The following is a 22138-nucleotide window of genomic DNA, read 5'->3' as shown; positions in this document are numbered from 1 at the left end:
AATCAAATATTGTGAAACTCTGGAATCTAATGGAACACTGCACAGCATTCAGGGAAAAGCAGGAAGAAAAGGCTGGTAAGTTTCAGTAAATACAGATGAATTTCACTATCCATGCAATGGCTACCATCCCCCAACTGCATGGCAGTCAGCAGTGGGGACCATAACCTGGGCTCCTGGTGTAGCTTCCTGGTGCCAAGGTGGGTTATAAAGACCTAGTCCTCCAAAATCTGGGAGGGTGTGGTCTGTTTGCTGATCACTGCTTTTGGTCAGCTACTTCAGACTGCTAGGGGGTTGGCTCTGTGGACAGCCAGGGTTCCAACTCCCCTCAATCAAAAGAGGCAGTACCCATCCCCACCCCACCCCCATTTTCTCTTTCCATTCCCTGTTTGGGAGCAAAAGTCATTCAGAAAAGTAACATATCAACAACTCTAGTCAACTAAAGCAAGAACAAACCCTAGAAATTCCAGAGGAGTGGGAAAAACTAGATTTCCAGAGTTATAACAACATAATTCTCAGAATGTCCAGTTCTCAACAAAAAATTACAAAACACTCAAAGAAACAGGAAAGTATGGCTCACTCACAGACAAAAGAATCTGTCGGAAACCAGCTCATACACTGGAACTACTAAACAGTTTAAATCAACTTCTTAAATATGTTCAATGAAGTAAAGGAATCTATATACAAAAAACTAAGGAAACTAGAAAAATGTCTGAAGAAAATAAAGGCAGAAATTATGAAAAGTAGCCAAACAAATTTTGGAGATGCAAAGTGCAGGAACTGAAATGAAAAACTCCTTAGATGGATTTAACAGCAAATTTGAACAGGCAGAAGAAAGGGTCAGTGAACTTGAAGACTAGATAACTGAAATTATCTAGTGCAGGTAGCAGAAAGAAAAAATAATGAAAAAAAAATGAACAGAGACTGAGGGACCCGTGGGACATCAAAGAGTACCAACAAATGCATCACTGGTATCCCAGAAGGATGACAGAGAGAGAGAGATAAGAGGCAGAAAAAGTGTTGAAGAAACAATGGCTGAAAACTTCCCAAATCTGATGAAAGACATGAGAACATACATCCAGGAAGCTCAACAAACTCCACGCAGGACAGACTCTAAGAGATCTACACCAAGAAACACATTATAGTTCAACTGTTAAAATCCAAAGACAAAGAGGATTCTGAAATTATCAAGAGAGAAGCAACTTGTCACACATAAGGGATGTCTAATAAAATTAACAGTGGAGATATTTAGGACATATTTAGAGTCCTAAAAGAAAAAGAAACTATTAACCAAGAATTCTCTATTGGGCAAAATTATTTTTCAAAATGCAGGACAGCAGACTTCCAGGGGGAAGATGGTGGAGTACAGAGCTCCAAGACTCAGTCCTCCCACCAAAACAACTACTAACAGGCAGGAACTGTCTGAAACAACTACTTTGAAACTCCAGAGGCCGGAAGTACACCCTACAGCTTCCAGAGGAGAGAGGGAAGCAGCAGCAGATAAAATATGGTAAAGAACTGTAAATTGCTCTCTCTGTGCAGCAGCTACTGGTGTCCACCCCCCACTCTCACAGCAAGAGGCCAAAGGGTACAGTCCCTGGCTAACTGCTGGTGACAGAAAGGGATATGAAAATCCTATTCCTCAAGAACAGAGGTGGGCAAAGCTGATTGCTGGTTCCTGGCTCTGAGGGTAGCTACTGTTCCAACCTGCCATGGACAAAGGTGGTGAGAGCCATAGTTTCAACCCTCCTTGGACAGGGGCAGAGGTGGTGGAGATTTAAAGACACAGCGCTTCCTCAGGGCTGCAGGAGATAGTTAGCTGAAGGGCTGCATTTCCTGGGCAGGAAAGGAAAGCTTAGCTTTGGGAAGCTGTCAGAGAAGTCTTTGGAACCCTTCCTGATTCCTTCCCTAGGGCACTTTGGAGCTGGTCTGCACCCCATTCGTGATGTTTTAGCTGGGAAAGACTGACTTTAGAAGGTCCTGTCCAGAGTGACCTTCCTCCCAGAATTTGCCCACCAGGCAAAAGCAGTGTTAGACAACAAACAAGGATAACAAATGTACCACACCATTACAATGGGTCAATAATATGGGGGTATAACGAGTATGGGAGGACTAGGGTTTTCTTTTTTCTTTTTATTTATTTTCCGATGTAATGAAAATGTTCTAAATTTGATCATGGGGCTGTTTGTACAACCATGTGAGGATACTGTGAACAAAAACAAAACAAAACAAAACTGTAGAGATAGACAGTCTGGGACAAAGGCCTGTCAGCATTAAATACCCAGGAGAGGGAGGTCTGTCTCCCGGGAAACAGAGGGGACAACCAAACTGCTGTAAAAAGGGAACACCAAAACAACTAACAAGCAAAGGCCCAGACAAGACAGAGGCCCAGAAAGACAGGGAAAACCCTGCACTGTGCATTCACCTTGGGCAGACCTTCCTGATAGGAGGGCTGAAGCTCAAGAAAATCTCTGTCTTATCACCGGTTGGTTACAAAACCAAGAAACAGACATCTGAGGGAATCAATCCCAGAGTTAATGTTTTAAAATATTAAAACACACAGTATGTAACAAGAGTACAAGACAAATAAAGAAACAGGAAATAACGGCGCATCCAAAGAAAGGATAAAGATACAGAAAATGCTAATGAAGAAGATGAGAATGTGGACATACTGAAAAAAGCCTTTTAAAAACTGAGCTGAAAAATGCTCCAGGATGAAGTACAGAGAAAGAACTAAAAGATATCAGGAAGACAATTAATGAGCATTATGAGAGACTAAGTAAAAAGATAGAAATTTTAAAAAAGAATCAAACAGAACTGCTAGCGTTAGGGACTATGGTAACTGAAATTAAAAAAATGGCCAGCTGGGTTTCAAGAGCAGACTGGAGCTGGCAAAGAAAGAATCACTGAACTTGAAGAGAAGACAATTGAAATGAGTCAGGCTGAGGAGCAGAAAGAAAAAATAAATATTAAAAGCAAAAATAGCCTAAGACAGTTATGGGACACCATCAAGCACACCAATAATGGGAGTCCCAGAAGGAGAAGAAAGAAAGGGGCAGAAGGAATAGTCAAAGGAATAATGACAGAGAACTTCCCAAACTTAGCAAAAGATGTGAATATGCACATCCAAGCTCAGAGAACACCAAACAGGACAAACATGAAGAAAAATACACCTCATCATATATTATTATACTATCAAATGCAAAGGACAAGGAGAGAGTTTTGAAAGCTGCAAGAGAAAAGCAACAGGAACATACAAGGAAGTCCCAATTAGATTGAGTGACAAATTTCTCATCAGAAACCATGGAGGTAAGGCGGCAGTGGGTTGAAATATTAAAAGTGCTGAAGGAAAACAACTGCCAGTCAAGAATTTTGTATCTGGCGAGATTCTCTTTCAAAAATGAGGAAGAGCCCAAATGTCCATCAATGGATGAGTGGATAAACAAACTGTGGTACATACACATGATGGAATATCACAACGACACAGAACATATAACATGGATGAACCTTGAGGACATTATGTTGAGCGAAGTTAGCCAGAAACAAAAGGACAAATACTGTATGGTCTCACTGATATGAACTAACATTAATGAGCAAACTTTGAGAGTTAAAAGCTGATAATACAGGCTACCAGGATAGCGAGAGGGTAGAGATTGGGCATTTGATGGTAAAGGACTACAGAATGTTCAGCAGGATTGACTATAGATCCAGAAATAGATAGCATAATACTGTGTGATGGTAGCACAATATTGTAAGTATACTGAACAAAGATGTTTGTGAGTAAAGCTGAAAGAGGTAGGATAGGGGAATGTATGATATCAGAGGTAAAGATAGAAGATAAAGACTGGGACTCTATAACTTAGCAAAAACTGGAGTGGCCAAAGACTGACTGAATGTACAAATATAAAACTGTTCTTGCATGTAGGAAAACAAGTGAATGTCAACCATGCAGGGTGTTGGAAAGGGGATGGTATTGAGGAAAAAATATAATCAAAGCAAACTGGAGTCTATGGTCAAAATAACATTGTAATATGCTTCCATTAAATGTAACAAAGGTAATACACCAAAGCTAAATGTGTATGAGAGGAGGATATAAGGGAGGGATATGAGATTCTTGGTAGTGGTGGTGGTGTTTGACCCTACTATTATATTGTATTGTACTGTATGATATTTTATTTTTCTTTTTATTATCTTTTTTATTATTCTTAAAAAAAAACAACTTTTTTTCATAGTAATCAATATGTTCAAGTGCTGACTGTGGTATAAATGTACAACTGTACGACGACACTGTGAACTGATTGTACGCTGTGGATAATTACATAGTATGTGAATATAGCTCTATAAAATTGTATGGAAAAATATAAACAGGTATAAAAGTGCTGGAGAAAACATGGAGAGAGGGATGTATGTATTTACTGTTGGATAGGAGGCAGAATGGTTTCTGGAGGACAGTGGGGTGGTTCCACAAGAAGCTAAGTATGGGGGAGCCATAAGGCCCTGCAACCTCATTAGGGGGCATATGTTTGGAGGATCTGAGAGCAGGGGCATGAATGGACATTTTCACATTGGTGTTTATGGAGACAGTATGCGTGATTTGCAATAGGTGGAGGAGGCCTAAGGGTACAGAGACTGAGAAAAAGAATGGTGAACTGTTGTGTGTACATACAATGGAATATTGAGCAACTGCGAGAACGAGTGAAGCTGTAAGACACTCATTAAGATGAATGGATCCTGTATTCAGCATTCTGACTGAACTACGCCAGAAACAAAGGCAAACACTATAATGCCTCACCAATACAGACTAACTACAACATGCAAACTCAGAACTGAATCTTAGAGCACAGCTTAAGAAATGCTTACTCTGACAGTCCCTAGACTGTAACAGCAGTCACATCTATTCCTGAATTGTAATGGCTATCTCCAGGTTCCGAGATGCTGATCCCTTTCTGTATAAGCTGATCAATCCCTGGAACTTTGGGTATCTGTGTGACACCTGAAACTCAGAGATAGAACTGGCAGATATGAGTAACAGTTTAGCACATATAGCAATTGCTGAAAAAGCTGAGAGTCAGTCCAGACTTCAATTAGAGATATGAATGAAGCAGATGTGGTTAGGACTGGGGTAAATCAGGCCAAAGGAGAAAGGATGATACTGACTGTTTTAAAACTTCAACTTCCATGTGAGACCAAGGAAAGAGATGTTTAGTTGGTGTAGGATCTATATTTCCTAAACAATTTAACTCATACAATTTAACTCACTGCTCTTCCTCCTATGTGGGACCTGACTACCAGGGGTGTAAATCTCCCTGACAACGCAGGATATGACTCCCAGAGATGAATCTGGACCCAGCATCGTGGGATTGAGAACATCTTCTTGACCAAAAAGGGTTGCGAAATGAAATAACGTTTCAGTGGCTGAGAGATTTCAAATGGAGTCAACAGGTCATTCTAGTGGACATTCTTATGCACTATATAGATAACGCTTTTTATAGGAAAAATATATGTGTATGCTTCTGAAGTTAAGTTGGTATCAAACTAAATATGATTAAATATACAGGGTTCCTATTTAGAATGATGGAAATGTTTTCATAATGGATGGTGGTGATCACAGGATAACATTATAAACACAATTAATAACACTGAAATATATATATGAATGTGATTAAAGGAGAAATGTTAGATTTATATATATAGTAACAGAATAAAGATTTAAAGAAAAGTCCATGAAACTACACTACACTTACAGTGAATCCTAAGTTAACCATGGACTTTACTTAACGGTACAATTATAAAAATGTGCTTATTATCAACTGTAACAAATGTTCCATACCAAGGTAAGGTGTTGGTAGTGGGGTGGTATATGGGAATCCTGTATTTTATTCATAATTGTTCCATTAACCCACAACTTCTCTAATAAAAATAAGTAACAATAATCATCATCAAACCTGAAAAAGCAAAACCAAAAACAACTTAGTAACACCTATTAACTATCATGGAAAATGTACTCTGGGAAACTACATTAGAGAAATGAATATAGGCAACAACAACAAAAAAGGATATATTAAGACATTTACAGGTAAAAACAGCTAGAAGAGTTCCTTACTAGAAGATGTGGCTTTCAAGAAATGCTAAAGGGAGTCCTTCAGGCTGAAATAAAAAGGAACTAGACAGCAACTTGAAGTCATAAGAAGAAATAAAGAACACTGGTAAAGGTAATTACATAGGTAAATATAAAATTCTGTATTATTTTACGTTTCATTTGTAATTGCTTCCCACCCTCCCCATATGACTTAACAGGCAAATGTGTAAAATAACATTTAAATCTAAGTTAATAGGCTTATGACATATAATTATGTAATCTGAGACAGTAATAATATAGAAGAGGAGGGATGGAAATATGGAAAAATAGAGAGTTTGTGTACTAATCAAAGGAGGCTGTTAAAAGTTTATGATGTTCACTGTAATTACAAAGGTAGCCCCTAAGAAAATAACTAAAAAACACAGAGAAAATGAAATAAAAATGGTACACCACAAAAAAGCAATAAATATCAAAAACAGAGGCAGTAATGGAGTAATTGAGGAAAAATGACACAGAAGACATACAGAAAAAAATTGCTAAATGGCAGAAATAAATTATTTCTTCTCAGTCATTACCTTAAATATCAACGACTACACTCCCCTATTAAGACTGGATAAAAAAGCATGATCCATTTACATGCTGCCTACAAGAGACTCACATTAAGTACAAACACACAAAGATGAAAGCAAATGGGTGGAAAAAGATATTCCATGCAAACATTAATCAAAAGAGAGCCAGACTGGCTATATCATTGTTAGATAAAATAAACTTCAAGGCAAAAAACATTACAAGAGACAATGAAAGATATTATATATTGATAAAATATTCAATCCAGCAAAAGATATTATATGATATGATTATAAACATACATGCACCTCACAACAGAGCCCCAAAATACATGAAGCAAAAACTGACAGAACTGAAGTGAGAAAGAGACAGTTCTATAATAGTTAGTGACTTCAATATACCACTTTCAATTACTGATACAAAATCTAAACAGAAGATCAATAAAGAAATAGAAGACTCAAACAACTATTAACCAATTAGACCTAACTGGCATATATAGAACATTCCATCAAATAACAGCAGAATACACATTCTTCTCAACTGCACATGGAACATTTTACAGGCCAGACCATAAGTAAGGCACAAATCAAATCATAATAAATTTAAAAATACTGAAAGTGTAAGAAGTTTCTTCTCAAACCACAATGTAATGAAGCTAGAAATCATTAAGAGAAAAAAATCTGAAAATTTTACATAAATGTAGAAATTAAACAACAAACTGTTCAACAACCAATAGATCAAAGAAGAAATCACAATGGAAATTAGGAAATATCTTTAGACGAATGAAAATAAAAACACAACATACCAAAACTTATGGGATATAGTGAAGGCAGTGCTCAAAGGGGAATTTTAGCTCTAACTGCCTACATATAAAAAAGAAAAAAAGATCAGAAATCAATAACCTAATTTCATATCTAAATAACTTAATATAAGAAGCACAAATTAAACCTAAACTTAGTAGAAGGAAGGAAATAGTAAATATTGGAGCAGAGATAAGTGAAACAGAAGATGGAAAAACAATAGAGACTAGAAAAACAACAGAGAAAATCAACAGGACCAAAAGTTGTTTTTTTTAAAAAGATCAATAAAATGGACAAATCTTTAGCCAGACTGACAAAGAAAAAGAGAAAGGACACAAATAAGTAAAATTAGGAATGAAAGTGAGGACATTACTATTGACCTTACAGGAATTAAAAAGGATTATTAAGAGAGTTATATGAACAAATATTTTCCAACAAATTAGAAAGCCTGGATGAAATGGACAAATTACCTGAAATTTACAAATTATCTAATGTGATGCAAGAAGAAACAAAATCTCCACAGACCTATAAGAAGTAGAGATTGAATCAGTAATCAAAAACTTCCCAATGAAGAAAAAAGGTTCACTGCTGAATTCTACCAAACATTTTAAGAAGATTTAACACCAATCTTTCTCAAACATCAAAAAAACTGAAAAGGAGGGATTACTTCTAACTCATTTTATGAAGCCAGCATTACCCTGATACCAAAAGTCAGAAAAAGAAAGCACAAGAAAAGAAAACTAAAAACCAATATCCCTTATGAATATAGTTGTAAAAATCCTCAAAAACAATACTGGCAAAACGAATCCAAAAGTATATTTAAAAGGATTAATACAATACAATGATTAGTGGGATTTATTCCAGGAATGCAAGGATGGTTCAACATAAGAAAATCAATGTACTATAACCCATTAAAAGAATAAAGGGAAAAAACCACACATGATCATCTCAACTGGTGCAAAAAAGGCCTCTGACAAAATCCGACATGCTTTTATAATAAAAACATCCAAAACATTCAGAATAGAAGGGAATGTTCTCAACGTGATAAAGGACATTTATAAAAAACCCACAGCAAATATCCTCAATGGTGAAAAGAATGAAAGCTTTCCCCCTATGATCAGGATCAAGATAAGGATGCTCATTGTCACCACTGTTATTCACCATTCTATTGGAAGTTCTAGCCAAGGAATCAGGCAAGAGAAATAAACAAAAAGCATCCAAATAGGAAGAAGTAAAATCATCCCTATTTGCAGATGACATGATTCAAAATATCCAAAGGAAAGTCACTAGAATAAACAAATTCAGCAAAGTTGCAGGATACAAGATAAAAATGCCCAAGTCAGTAAGGTTTCTTACACACCAGTAATGAATAATCTGAAAAGGAAATCATGAAATCAATTCCATTTACAATAGTATAAAAAAGAGGGAGGCGGGGCAAGATGGCAGACTGGTGAGCTGTATGTTTTAGTTACTCCTCCAGGAAAGTAGGTAAAAAGCCAGGAACTGCGTGGACTGGACACCACAGAGCAATCTGTCTTTGGGCATACTTCATACAACACTCATGAAAATGTCGAACTGCTGAGATCAGCGAAATCTGTAAGTTTTTGCGGCCAGGGGACCCGCGCCCCTCCCTGCCAGGCTCAGTCCCGTGGGAGGAGGGGCTGCCAGCTCCGGGAAGGAGAAGGGAGAACTGCAGTGGTAGCCCTTCTCGGAAACTCATTCTACTGATTCAAACTCCAACCATAGATAGACTGAGACCAGACACCAGAGAATCTGAGAGCTGCCAGCCCAGCAGAGAGGAGACAGGCATAGAAAAAAAAAAATAACACGAAAAACTCCAAAATAAAAGCAGAGGATTTTTGGAGTTCTGGTGAACACAGAAAGGGGAAGGGTGGAGCTCAGGCCTTGAGGCGCATATGCAAATCCCGAAGCAAAGCTGATCTCTCTGCCCTGTGGACCTTTCCTTAATGGCCCTGGTTGCTTTCTCTATTAGCATTTCAATAACCCATTAGATCTCTGAGGAGGGCCGTTTTTTTTTTTTTTTTTTTTTTTTTTTTTTTTTTTTTTTTAAATCCTTTTTGCTTTTTCTAAAACAATTACTCTAAGAAGCTCAATACAGAAAGCTTCAAAGAATTGAAATTTGGGCACGTCAAGTCAAGAGCAGAACTAAGAGAGCTCTGAGACAAAAGGCAATAATCCAGTGGCTGAGAAAATTCACTAAACAACACAACTTCCCAAGAAAAGGGGGGTGTCCGCTCACAGCCACCATCCTGGTGGAAACACTCCTGCCCATCGCCAGCCCCATAGCCCAGAGCTGCCCCAGACAACCCAGTGTGACGGAAGTGCTTCAAATAACAGGCACACACCACAAAACTGGGCGTGGACATTAGCCTTCCCTGCAACCTCAGCTGAATGTCCCAGAGCTGGGAAGGGGGAGCAGTGTGAATTAACAGAGCCCCATTCAGCCATCATTTGAGCAGGCTGGGAGCCTCCCAACACAGCCCAGCAGCCCAGAACTGCCCTGGGGGGACGGCACTCACCTGTGACATAGCACAGTCATCCCTCAACAGAGGACCCGGGGTGCACAGCCTGGAAGAGGGGCCCACTTGCAAGTCTCAGGAGCCATACGCCAATACCAAAGACTTGTGGGTCAGTGGCAGAGACAAACTGTGGCAGGACTGAACTGAAGGATTAGACTATTGCAGTAGCTTTAAAACTCTAGGATCATCAGGGAGATTTGATTGTTAGGGCCACCCCCCCTCCCCGACTGCCCAGAAACACGCCCCACATACAGGGCAGGCAACACCAACTACACACGCAAGCTTGGGACACCAATTGGGCCCCACGAGACTCACTCCCCCACTCACCAAAAAGGCTAAGCAGGGGAGATCTGGCTTGTGGAGAACAGGTGGCTCGTGGACGCCATCTGCTGGTTAGTTAGAGAAAGTGTACTCCACGAAGCTGTAGATCTGATAAATTAGAGATAAGGACTTCAACTGGTCTACAAACCCTAAAAGAACCCTATCAAGTTCAGCAAATGCCACGAGGCCAAAAACAACAGAAAATTATAAAGCATATGAAAAAACCAGACGATATGGATAACCCAAGCCCAAGCACCCAAATCAAAAGACCAGAAGAGACACACCTAGAGCAGCTACTCAAAGAACTAAAGATGAACAATGAGACCATAGTACGGGATATGAAGGAAATCAAGAAGACCCTAGAAGAGCATAAAGAAGACATTGCAAGACTAAATAAAAAAATGGATGATCTTATGGAAATTAAAGAAACTGTTGACCAAATTAAAAAGATTCTGGACACTCATAGTACAAGACTAGAGGAAGTTGAACAACGAATCAGTGACCTGGAAGATGACAGAATGGAAAATGAAAGCATAAAAGAAAGAATGGGGAAAAAAAATTGAAAAACTCGAAATGGACCTCAGGGATATGATAGATAATATGAAACGTCCAAATATAAGACTCATTGGTGTCCCAGAAGGGGAAGAAAAGGGTAAAGGTCTAGGAAGAGTATTCAAAGAAATTGTTGGGGAAAACTTCCCAAATCTTCTAAACAACATAAATACACAAATCATAAATGCTCAGCGAACTCCAAATAGAATAAATCCAAAAAAACCCACTCCGAGACATATACTGATCACACTGTCAAACATAGAAGAGAAGGAGCAAGTTCTGAAAGCAGCAAGAGAAAAGCAATTCACCACATACAAAGGAAACAGCATAAGACTAAGTAGTGACTACTCAGCAGCCACCATGGAGGCGAGAAGGCAGTGGCACGATATATTTAAAATTCTGAGTGAGAGGAATTTCCAGCCAAGAATACTTTATCCAGCAAAGCTCTCCTTCAAATTTGAGGGAGAGCTTAAATTTTTCACAGACAAAGAAATGCTGAGAGAATTTGCTAACAAGAGACCTGCCCTACTGGAGATACTAAAGGGAGCCCTACAGACAGAGAAACAAAGACAGGACTGAGAGACTTGGAGAAAGGTTCAGTACTAAAGAGATTCGGTATGGGTACAATAAAGGATATTAATAGAGAGAGGGAAAAATATGGCAAACATAATCCAAAGGATAAGATGGCCGATTCAAGAAATGCCTTCACGGTTTTAACGTTGAATGTAAATGGATTAAACTCCCCAATTAAAAGATATAGATTCGCAGAATGGATCAAAAAAAAATGAACCATCAATATGTTGCATACAAGAGACTCATCTTAGACACAGGGACACAAAGAAACTGAAAGTGAAAGGATGGAAAAAAATATTTCATGCAAGCTACAGCCAAAAGAAAGCAGGTGTAGCAATATTAATCTCAGATAAAATAGACTTCAAATGCAGGGATGTTTTGAGAGACAAAGAAGGCCACTACATACTAATAAAAGGGGCAATTCAGCAAGAAGAAATAACAATCGTAAATGTCTATGCACCCAATCAAGGTGCCACAAAATACATGAGAGAAACATTGGCAAAACTAAAGGAAGCAATTGATGTTTCCACAATAATTGTGGGAGACTTCAACACATCACTCTCTCCTATAGATAGATCAACCAGACAGAAGACCAATAAGGAAATTGAAAACCTAAACAATCTGATAAATGAATTAGATTTAACAGACATATACAGGACATTACATCCCAAATCACCAGGATACACATACTTTTCTAGTGCTCACGGAACTTTCTCCAGAATAGATCATATGCTGGGACATAAAACAAGCCTCAATAAATTTAAAAAGATTGAAATTATTCAAAGCACATTCTCTGACCACAATGGAATACAATTAGAAGTCAATAACCATCAGAGACTTAGAAAATTCACAAATACCTGGAGGTTAAACAACACACTCCGAAACAATCAGTGGGTTAAAGAAGAAATAGCAAGAGAAATTGCTAAATATATAGAGACGAATGAAAATGAGAACACAACATACCAAAACCTATGGGATGCAGCAAAAGCAGTGCTAAGGGGGAAATTTATAGCACTAAACGCATATATTAAAAAGGAAGAAAGAGCCAAAATCAAAGAACTAATGGATCAACTGAAGAAGCTAGAAAATGAACAGCAAACCAATCCTAAACCAAGTAGAAGAAAAGAAATAACAAGGATTAAAGCAGAAATAAATGACATAGAGAACAAAAAAACAATAGAAAGGATAAATATCACCAAAAGTTGGTTCTTTGAGAAGATCAACAAGATTGAGAAGCCCCTAGCTAGACTGACAAAATCAAAAAGAGAGAAGACCCATATAAACAAAATAATGAATGAAAAAGGTGACATAACTGCAGATCCTGAAGAAATTAAAAAAATTATAAGAGGATATTATGAACAACTGTATGGCAACAAACTGGATAATGTAGAAGAAATGGACAATTTCCTGGAAACATATGAACAACCTAGACTGACCAGAGAAGAAATAGAAGACCTCAACCAACCCATCACAAGCAAAGAGATCCAATCAGTCATCAAAAATCTTCCCACAAATAAATGTCCAGGGCCAGATGGCTTCACAGGGGAATTCTACCAAACTTTCCAGAAAGAACTGACACCAATCTTACTCAAACTCTTTCAAAACATTGAAAAAAATGGAACACTACCTAACTCATTTTATGAAGCTAACATCAATCTAATACCAAAACCAGGCAAAGATGCTACAAAAAAGGAAAACTACCGGCCAATCTCCCTAATGAATATAGATGCAAAAATCCTCAACAAAATACTTGCAAATCGAATCCAAAGACACATTAAAAAAATCATACACCATGACCAAGTGGGGTTCATTCCAGGCATGCAAGGATGGTTCAACATAAGAAAAACAATCAATGTATTACAACACATTAAAAACTCGAAAGGGAAAAATCAATTGATCATCTCAATAGATGCTGAAAAAGCATTTGACAAAATCCAACATCCCTTTTTGATAAAAACACTTCAAAAGGTAGGAATTGAAGGAAACTTCCTCAACATGATAAAGAGCATATATGAAAAACCCACAGCCAGCATAGTACTCAATGGTGAGAGACTGAAAGCCTTCCCTCTAAGATCAGGAACAAGACAAGGATGCCCGCTGTCACCACTGTTATTCAACATTGTGCTGGAAGTGCTAGCCAGGGCAATCCGGCAAGACAAAGAAATAAAAGGCATCCAAATTGGAAAAGAAGAAGTAAAACTGTCATTGTTTGCAGATGATATGATCTTATATCTAGAAAACCCTGAGAAATCCACGATACACCTACTAGAGCTAATAAACAAATTTAGCAAAGTAGCGGGATACAAGATTAATGCACATAAGTCAGTAATGTTTCTATATGCTAGAAATGAACAAAAAAAAAAAAAAAAAAAAAAAAAAAAAGAATAAAACATTCAGGCATATATTTAACCAAGGAGGTGAAAGACAAGTACACTGAAAACTGTAAAACATTGCTGAAAGCAATTAAAGAACACCTAAATAAATGGAAAGACATCCTGTATTCATGGATTGGAAGATGTAATATTGTTAAAGATATTATACTGCCTAAAGCAATCTACAAATTGAATACAATCCCTATCAAAATTCCAGTAGAAATTTTTTTGTAGAAATGGAAAAGCCAATCTTCAAATTAATATGGAATTGTAAAGGGCCCTGAAAAGAATAGCCAGAACAATCTGAAAAAAGAACAAAATTAGGGGACGCACATTTCCTGATTTCAAAACTTACTACAAAGCTACAGCGACTAAAAATGTGGTACTGGCATAAGAAGAGATACATAAACCAATGGAGCAGAACTGAGAACCCAGAGATAAATCCACAACTATGGCCAGATGATTTCTGACAAGGATGCCAAGCCCCTTCAAGGGTTAAAAATAGCCTCTTCAGGCTAAACCTGCATATAATTGTGCCTGAGAGTCTCCCTGAGTACCTCTTTGTTGCTCAGGTGTGGCCCTCTCTCTCTAGCTAAGCCACCTCAGCAGGTGAACTCACTGCCCTCCCCTCTGTGTGGGACCTCATTCCCAGGGGTGTGGATGTCCCTGGCAATGCATGATATGACCCTCAGGAATGAGTCTGGACCTGGCACTGTGGGACTGAGAGCATCTTCTTGACCAAAAGGGGGATGCAAAATGAAACAAAATAAGGTTTCAGCAGCTGGGAGATTTCGGATGGAGTCAAGAGGTCACTCTGGTGGACATTTTTATGTACTATATAGATAACACTTTTCAGGTTTTTACGTATTGGAATACCTAGAAGTAAATACCTGAAACTATCAAACTCCAACCTAGCAGCCTTGACTCTTGAAGACAATTATATAACAATGCAGCTTACAAGGGTGATAGTGTGATTGTGAAAACCCTGTGGATTGCACTCCCTTTATTCAGTTTATGGATGGATGAGTAGAAAAATGGGGACAAAAAACTAAATGAAAAATAGGGTGGGATGAGGGGGTGATTTGGGTGTTCTTTTTTACTTTTATTTTTTATGCTTATTCTGATTCTTTCTGGGGTAAGGAAAATGTTCAAAAATAGACTGGGGTGATGAATACATAACTATGTGATGGTACTGTGAACAGCTGATTGTACACCATGGATGACTGTATGGTATGTGAATATATTTCAATAAAATTGAATTTAATTAAAAAACAAAATAGCCTCTTCAGTAAATGGGGACAACTGTAAATCCGCATACCTCTCACTATATACAAAAATTATTTCAAAATGGATCTAAATATAAGAGCTAGTACTATTAAACTCTTACAGGAAAATATAGGGAAATTTCTTCAGGACCTTGTAGCAGCAATGGATTTTTAGATTTCACACCAAAAGCACAAGCAACAAAAGAAAAAGATATTTAAAATGGACTTCATCAAAATTAAAAACTTTTGTGCATCAAACAACATTATCAAGAACGTGAAAAGATAACTCACAAAAGGGGAGAAAATATTTGGAAACAATATATTTGATAAGGGTTTAATATCCAGGATAGATACAGGACTCCTACAACTAAACAATAAAAGGCAATCAACCTGAGCAGTAGAGAGCAAGCCAGGCTTCTTGCCACCGCCACAGTATCAGGGTGGTGCAACCCAGGGCCGGGCCCTGGGTAGGGCAGGAGCACAGGTCCTCTGTTATACACTTGAAGCCATACTCGAAACTCCAGAACAAACCACCTCTGGAAATCAGCAAGAAAACTCTGAGAACTCCTATGAGCCACCACAAGGGTATAAAAGATGAAAAATGCAAAGCTAGCTGCATGAAACCAAGTATCTTTCCTTCAACCTCTCTTAGTAAGGCTTCATCTCAAAAGCCTTTTGGGATCATTTCTCCAAATGTTCTGTGCAGTATGAACTGGAAGAGTCCTGCAGAGAGCAGCTTCAGTGTTAAAACCAAAAAGAATGCACCACCTATGACAATCCACCAGGGCGAAGAAGGGGAAGGGCTACTTGATATCTGTGCTGTTGTGAAACCGGGAAATACCAAGGAGAAAACTGCATTCTTTGCAGGCCACCAGTATAGCAATAGGATAGATTCTATGAAAATAAAAAGCTCTTGGGATATTGATGGGAGAGCTACTAAAAGAAGGAAAAAATCAGGAGATCTTAAAAAAGCCAGCATACAGTTAGAAAGGATGAGGGAAGTCAACAGCAGGTGCTACCAGCCTGAGCCTTTTGCATGTGGCATTGAGCATTGCTCTGTGCATTATGTGAGTGACAGTGGGGAAGCAGTCTATGCAGGGAGGCATCTGTCGGTCATACAGACGGTGGCCTTTCTCAAGCAAAGAGCCAGTGCTCTGCTAGCCAGTTGTGCAACTCATCTGCTGTTGTGAGGTTTTCTCGACAATCCAAAGGTGTGCCCCCAGCCCCTGGGCCCGGAGCCTGTGAAGAACCCACAGAAAGGGGAAATCCTGAGGTTGGTGAAACACAGAATGAGCCAGTCCAGGTCCTTGACATGGTAGCCAGACTGGAGTCAGAGTGCATGAAGCAGCAGAGCCAGCGTAAGCCAGCTTCCGTTGGAATGTGGGCCGGGTGTTGCTTGCAAATGACACTCAAGCTGATGAAGGCAAAACAAAGGCTCCTGCACAGGCACGTGATACCAGGTGAACGCTGTGGGGTCTGTATCTGTAGACTGTAGCCCCTCAAGAGCTGACCATTGTTCTAACAGGGACCAGGTCTGGGAAAGTGTTCCTCAGGGCTGCCCCTCATTGACAGCAGGTATAAATTTCCATATGGACAGTTCAGAATTAGAGTCAGGTCAGCAAATTGACATGAAAAACAGTAATAGGTATGATATAGAAATGACAGAGGAACTTGTTGGGTTACCTTTTTGTCTTTGCACCTGTCCCAAGCCACTGAACTGCCCTAAAATCCTGGTGATTTTAAAAGCAGAGAGTTTGTGCTGCTCACTAGCCAAAATCCTGATCAAAGAAGAAAAGAATCTTTGTGCATGTCCAAGATCGAGAAAGACCAATCTTCCAGTTTAAAGCCCTGTGAAGACCCACTTCCAGGGATGCTGTTTTTTTTTTGCCACCTGATCAGTGCCAGTTCAACTGTTCCCAGGTGAATGAAAGCAAAATGAAAGAGTCTTCAATAGACAGCCAGCTCAAAGATGCTGCTGAGGGTAAGAGTGCATCTGAGGAAAAAAGTGTTTCAGCTGAGCCATTTGTCCTGCCGCCATCTTCGGTGGAAAGTACCTTACCAGTGTATGAGGTGTCCAGTTGCAAGAAGCAGTTGTCTCACAACTTTCTGGAGACCAGGTTTAAAATCCAGCAGCTTCTGGAGCCTCAGTAGTACATGACCTTTTTGCCCCACCACATTATGGTGACAAGCTTCAGGTTACTTCCCACCAAGAGTTTAGTAGCTCTTAAATGTACCTGCTGCTATTTTATCAGTGAAAACTACGAAACCAAGACAGCAGATTCTCGCTGGATTTGAGATCCACACTACAGAGAGGATCCTTGCAAACAGTGCAAGAAAAAGTATGTGAAAGGGGACATGTCCCTGTGTTGGTGGCACCTGAAGCCCTATTGCCAGGCATTGCCCTGTGGGCCAGGATATTGGATGTGCTGCCACTGGTCTCAGAAGGTCTTTGCTGGCTGTAAGTTGGGGCTTCATGACAATCACTGGGTCCCTGACTGCCACAGCTTTAATCGGACAATCCATAAGAAAGCAAAAGGGACTGAAACTGAAGAGGAATATTAAAGCCTATGTGAGAGGCAACAACAACAGTGAAACCAATTTTTAAACCTGCAAACATACTACCCAGATATACATTCAAGTGAGTGTTGCCTCTCAGAGTCATAACAGTCACTCTAGGAAAATCTGTGCTTATTCCTTAGGACTGCCATTGCTCAGGATTTTTAAAACGCTAATTTATGAGCTGTTCAAGAAAATTGGTCTTATTGTTCTATAGCGGCACCTCACATTTGATCCAGGGTGGTATTCCAGTTTGATTCACTTGGCTGTGAATAACGATGCCTGTTTTCCTAAAAAATCAAATCTATTCTCAAAGGATGAAGACTTGTGCCCCATGGAGGATGATCAGAAGAATACACTGCAGACTCTGCAGGCACTCCCCAAAAAGGGTGCCAGAAATGCTTCCAGCACTGGTACCATTTTTGAAATAAGGAGATAGCATCCAGTGAAAAGAATAGCAGCCTTCTTAAAAGAAAAGAATGCTTGAAAAGTCAGGCACCTTACCTTAGTCCTTATATACTTGATCCTGTGAGAATGACGTTTGTGGTTAAAAATGGATTTCATGCCCTGTATTGTTTACAGTATATATAATTCTTGTGTGTTCACAGGGCTATGGAAACTGCACATTAAATGTGAGCACCCTTTACCTTTACGTGAGTGCTTTTGCCCTCCCTGTAAATGACACTATTAAAAAATCCAGTTGTATATAAAGGACAACTGACTGGAGAACACAATAACCACAATGGAGCTAGAATAGCATAGTGGCTTAATTGTGTGTTTATTTATTGTTCTGTCTCAAATTGGTACATCCTGTATGAAATATGAATGTTTCCCAAATAAACTGGGAATGTTTCCTGTATTTAAAAAAAAGGGCAACCAACCCAATTTACACATGGGCCACGGATTTGAAGACATTTCTCCAAAGAAGATATTCAAACAGCCAATAATTAAATGTAAAGATGCTCAACATGATTAGCCATTAGAGAAATGCAAATTAAAACTCCAATAAGATACCACTTCACACCCACTAGAATGGTCACTATTAAAAAGAAAAACAAACAAAAAAAAAAAACTGAAATAATGTGTTGGCAAGGATGAGGAGAAATAGGAAGGCTTGTACATTGTTGATAGCAATGTAAAATGGTGCAGCCACAGTAGAAAACAGTTTGGCAGTTCCTCAGAAAATTAAATATAAAACTGCCAAATGACTGAGCAATTCCACTCCTAAGTATATATCCAAAAGATTTCAAAGCAGGGACTCAGATATTTGTACAACAATGTACATCAAAGCATTATTCACAATAGCCAAAAGATCGAAGCAATGCAGTGACCATTAAGAGATGAATGGATAAACAAAATGTAGTGTATCCACACAACGGAATAGTATTTGCTGTCAAAAGAAATGAAGTGCTGGTACATGCTACAACATGGATGAACCTTAACATCATGTTGAATGAAATAAGCCAAACACAAAAGGACAAATAGTGTATGATTTCTCTTATATGAAATACTTAGAATAAGTAAATTCATAGAGACAGAAAGCAAAATAGTGGTAACCAGAATATGGGGGAGAGGGGAGTGGAAAATTATTGCTAAATGAGTATGAGTTTTGTTTGGGATGATAAAAACAGTCTGGAAATACAGTGGTGAAAGTTACACCATACATCAATATACTGAATGTCAAATAACTGTCCTCGTAAAATGATTTTTAAGTTATGCACATTTTACAATTAAAAATAAGTAAGTTATTTAAAGAAAAAAAATCACATAGTTGGTAAATATCCTTGAGCAAGATCCTTAATTTCACTGTAAAATCATTTTAAAAAATATACCTATGTACAATACATATGTAGGATACAAAACTTAAAATACATATACAAAAGGGTATACTGTGAAAAATAAAACTCCTCTGTACTATACTTCAGTGTAACTTTAGGGAAGACTGATGCCTAAACAATCTCATTTACTCAACCAGCATTCACTGAGTGGCTATCGTAGGCACTGTTATAACTGCTGAAGATACAGCAGTGAACAAAACAGACAAAAAGCTTTGCTTTCCTCCTAAAATTAAAAAAAAAGTGTAGCACTGACATATGAATTAACAGACCCATGGAACAGAAATCCAGAAATTGATCCAAGAACATATGAAAAAATAGGATATGATAAGGGAAGCATCTGAATTGAGTGGGAAAAATATTATTTTAATAGTCTGCTAATTATGTAAACTATACACTCATATAAAAGATGATAAAAACTGGATCAATTTCTCACTTTGTATAACAGGATAGATTCCAAATGGATCAGAGTTCTAAATGTAAAACAAAAGATAAAGACAAAGATGAGGACAGGAAGGAAGAGCAGGAGGCAGTAGAGAAGGAACAACTCAACAAATACCAGAAAAAAAACATGGTTCAATTATAGGAGTGAAAAAGAGGTATCATACAATGACTCAAAAAATCCAAAAAGATTAAGATAAAAGAATAAATTTAACCATCCCAACATACATATATAAGTAAAAAAATAATAAACTGGGAAAATGTTTACAATGTATTTCACAAAGGGCTAATTATCCTTATTATATGAAGAGCTTCTAAATATTAAGGAAAAGACTATCCATGTGATACAAAGATAGGCGAAACATGAACTAAGTTCACAGGAAAAAAATTTAAATGGCCCTTGAACCTATGAAAAAATGTTTGAGCTCACTAAATATAGTATGTTTTCATATTTCTGGATTCTGTTTATTTGATAAATGAGAAATCAATTTCATTGTTGTTTTAATTTGCATTTCTTAAGAGTTGAGGAGACAAATGGAATAGATGAAATAAGAAAAACAACAAATTAATGACTGTTGGAGCCAGAGTAATGGGTACCAAAAGTTCATGTGCTTTTTTTCCTTCTTTAGTGTTTCAAAATGCCAAGAAAACGTTTAATAAGAGTACATGCTTTCATAGAGCTTACCATTTCTACAATACTCTCACTAACACACAGAAATAGCAATAATACATGGAAGAAAGTCATCTAATTCAAATGAATTCTTTAGGCAAAAACAAAATAATCATTATGGAACCATTAAAAAGGTTATAAAACAATTTTAATTTTAAAGCTGGAAAATTCAAGCAGAAAAAATATAAATAGCAGCTTATATTTGTTCTTAAGTCTAATAATCAAGTATCTCTAAGCAAGGCTTGCTGAAATAATTTAATAACACATACCTTCCATAATACGACAATATTCAAATCCACCTCACTGCACCTTTGAATCAATCTCACTGCATCCTCTAATGATTGTTTTTCTGTATGCACAGATGGCTGGGCTTGTGGTTTTTTCAATTCAGAGGATAAACTTCGATAAAAGAAGTCTGCACATGGGCTTGCTGAACTTATTATCTGTTAAAAAAAAATCACACGTCTATGTAAATATTTTCCATTAAATATACCTTGCCAAAATGTGTATTCGTATTACTTATATGTACTTTCAACTAAATACAGTTTGCCAAAATTTAGATTTCTATAACATATATATACAAAAGGCTTATTCAGTAATTTCTTAACAGTACTGTGAATTTGGATGAATATAGGAAAGCCACTTAAAGAATTGAACACCTGAAAAGATTTGGTATGAAGATGCAGATAGCTGCATCTTAAAGCTATCACCTCAAAATAATTAATCTAAAGTCCCATGATATTATTTTGACCTTCCAAGCATCCAGAGAGGCTGAATGGGTGACTCTAAGAAAAAATGAACAGCAAAATGTTGAAACGGCAGTAGGATTTTTTTTACTATTAAAATAACAAAAGTATTTGTCATTCAAATACTTGAAACACCAGGGAATATCCAATGAAATGATGCAAACAGAGTCACTGGCATTAATTTGGCCATTATATTCAAAGGGAGAGAGGATAAGAAAAGTATTTCAAATGGACTCAGAAATATAGAATTTCCCTTAATTAATGAAACACCATGCTTCAAAATAAAATCACTACTCTTTAGGTTTCCGCATTATAGGCCATATTATATGGATGTTAAGTTTAAAGTTAATTACTAAACATTAATAAATATATGTAGCTTTCCCTAAGGAGTGAAGTTTTTCTGTCAAACCCTCGCATAGGCTTCTCATTAAACTGCAGTGCTTGGTAAGTTCTATTTACTCAACTAGACTCAATGGAAGGGACAGTCTTGGTTTCTGCTTTCTTCAGTTGCTCCTATACAAGATTATTCAGCAACAAATACAATAAATTACAACCTCAATGTAATCTGAATGGTCCTGCTGATGTTTCTACACAGTCTTAAGAAAGAAAGAAAGAAAAAAAAGAACAAAAACAACTGAAGTCCTGTCAACTTGGTAGGAAAAGTGGAAAGCTACATTCAATCATTCAGCGAGAACAATATCTCCAGAAGTCATGCATATTTTGCAATTAGTGGGCCGTCAGTGCCCTGAGATATCTCTAAATAGCTGTTTCCTCAAGTGGCCAGAATGAGACAGAAAAAAAACAAATGAAAAGAGAAGTACAAA

General features: G+C 37.8%; 1 protein-coding gene and 1 pseudogene across 5 annotated transcripts in view; one reads left to right on the top strand and one right to left on the bottom strand.

The window, feature by feature from the left end:
* The window catches only part of TRAPPC8 (trafficking protein particle complex 8), a 150529-nt gene that overhangs the window by 13181 nt on the left and 115210 nt on the right, over nucleotides 1–22138 (bottom strand). For all 5 annotated transcript variants that reach the window (XM_037805717.1, XM_037805718.1, XM_037805719.1 and 2 more), the window contains one exon: nucleotides 20838–21011. In XM_037805717.1, the coding sequence (XP_037661645.1) occupies nucleotides 20838–21011 (174 nt within the window). The remainder of the gene's footprint in view (nucleotides 1–20837; nucleotides 21012–22138) is intronic.
* On the top strand, nucleotides 30–17628 carry LOC119511853 (annotated as a pseudogene).

This window comes from Choloepus didactylus, chromosome 16, assembly GCF_015220235.1.
Source record: "Choloepus didactylus isolate mChoDid1 chromosome 16, mChoDid1.pri, whole genome shotgun sequence".
Lineage (NCBI taxonomy): Eukaryota > Metazoa > Chordata > Mammalia > Pilosa > Megalonychidae > Choloepus > Choloepus didactylus.
The sequence above is the reverse complement of the archived record's forward strand: the minus strand, read 5'-3'. Positions and strand labels throughout refer to the sequence as shown.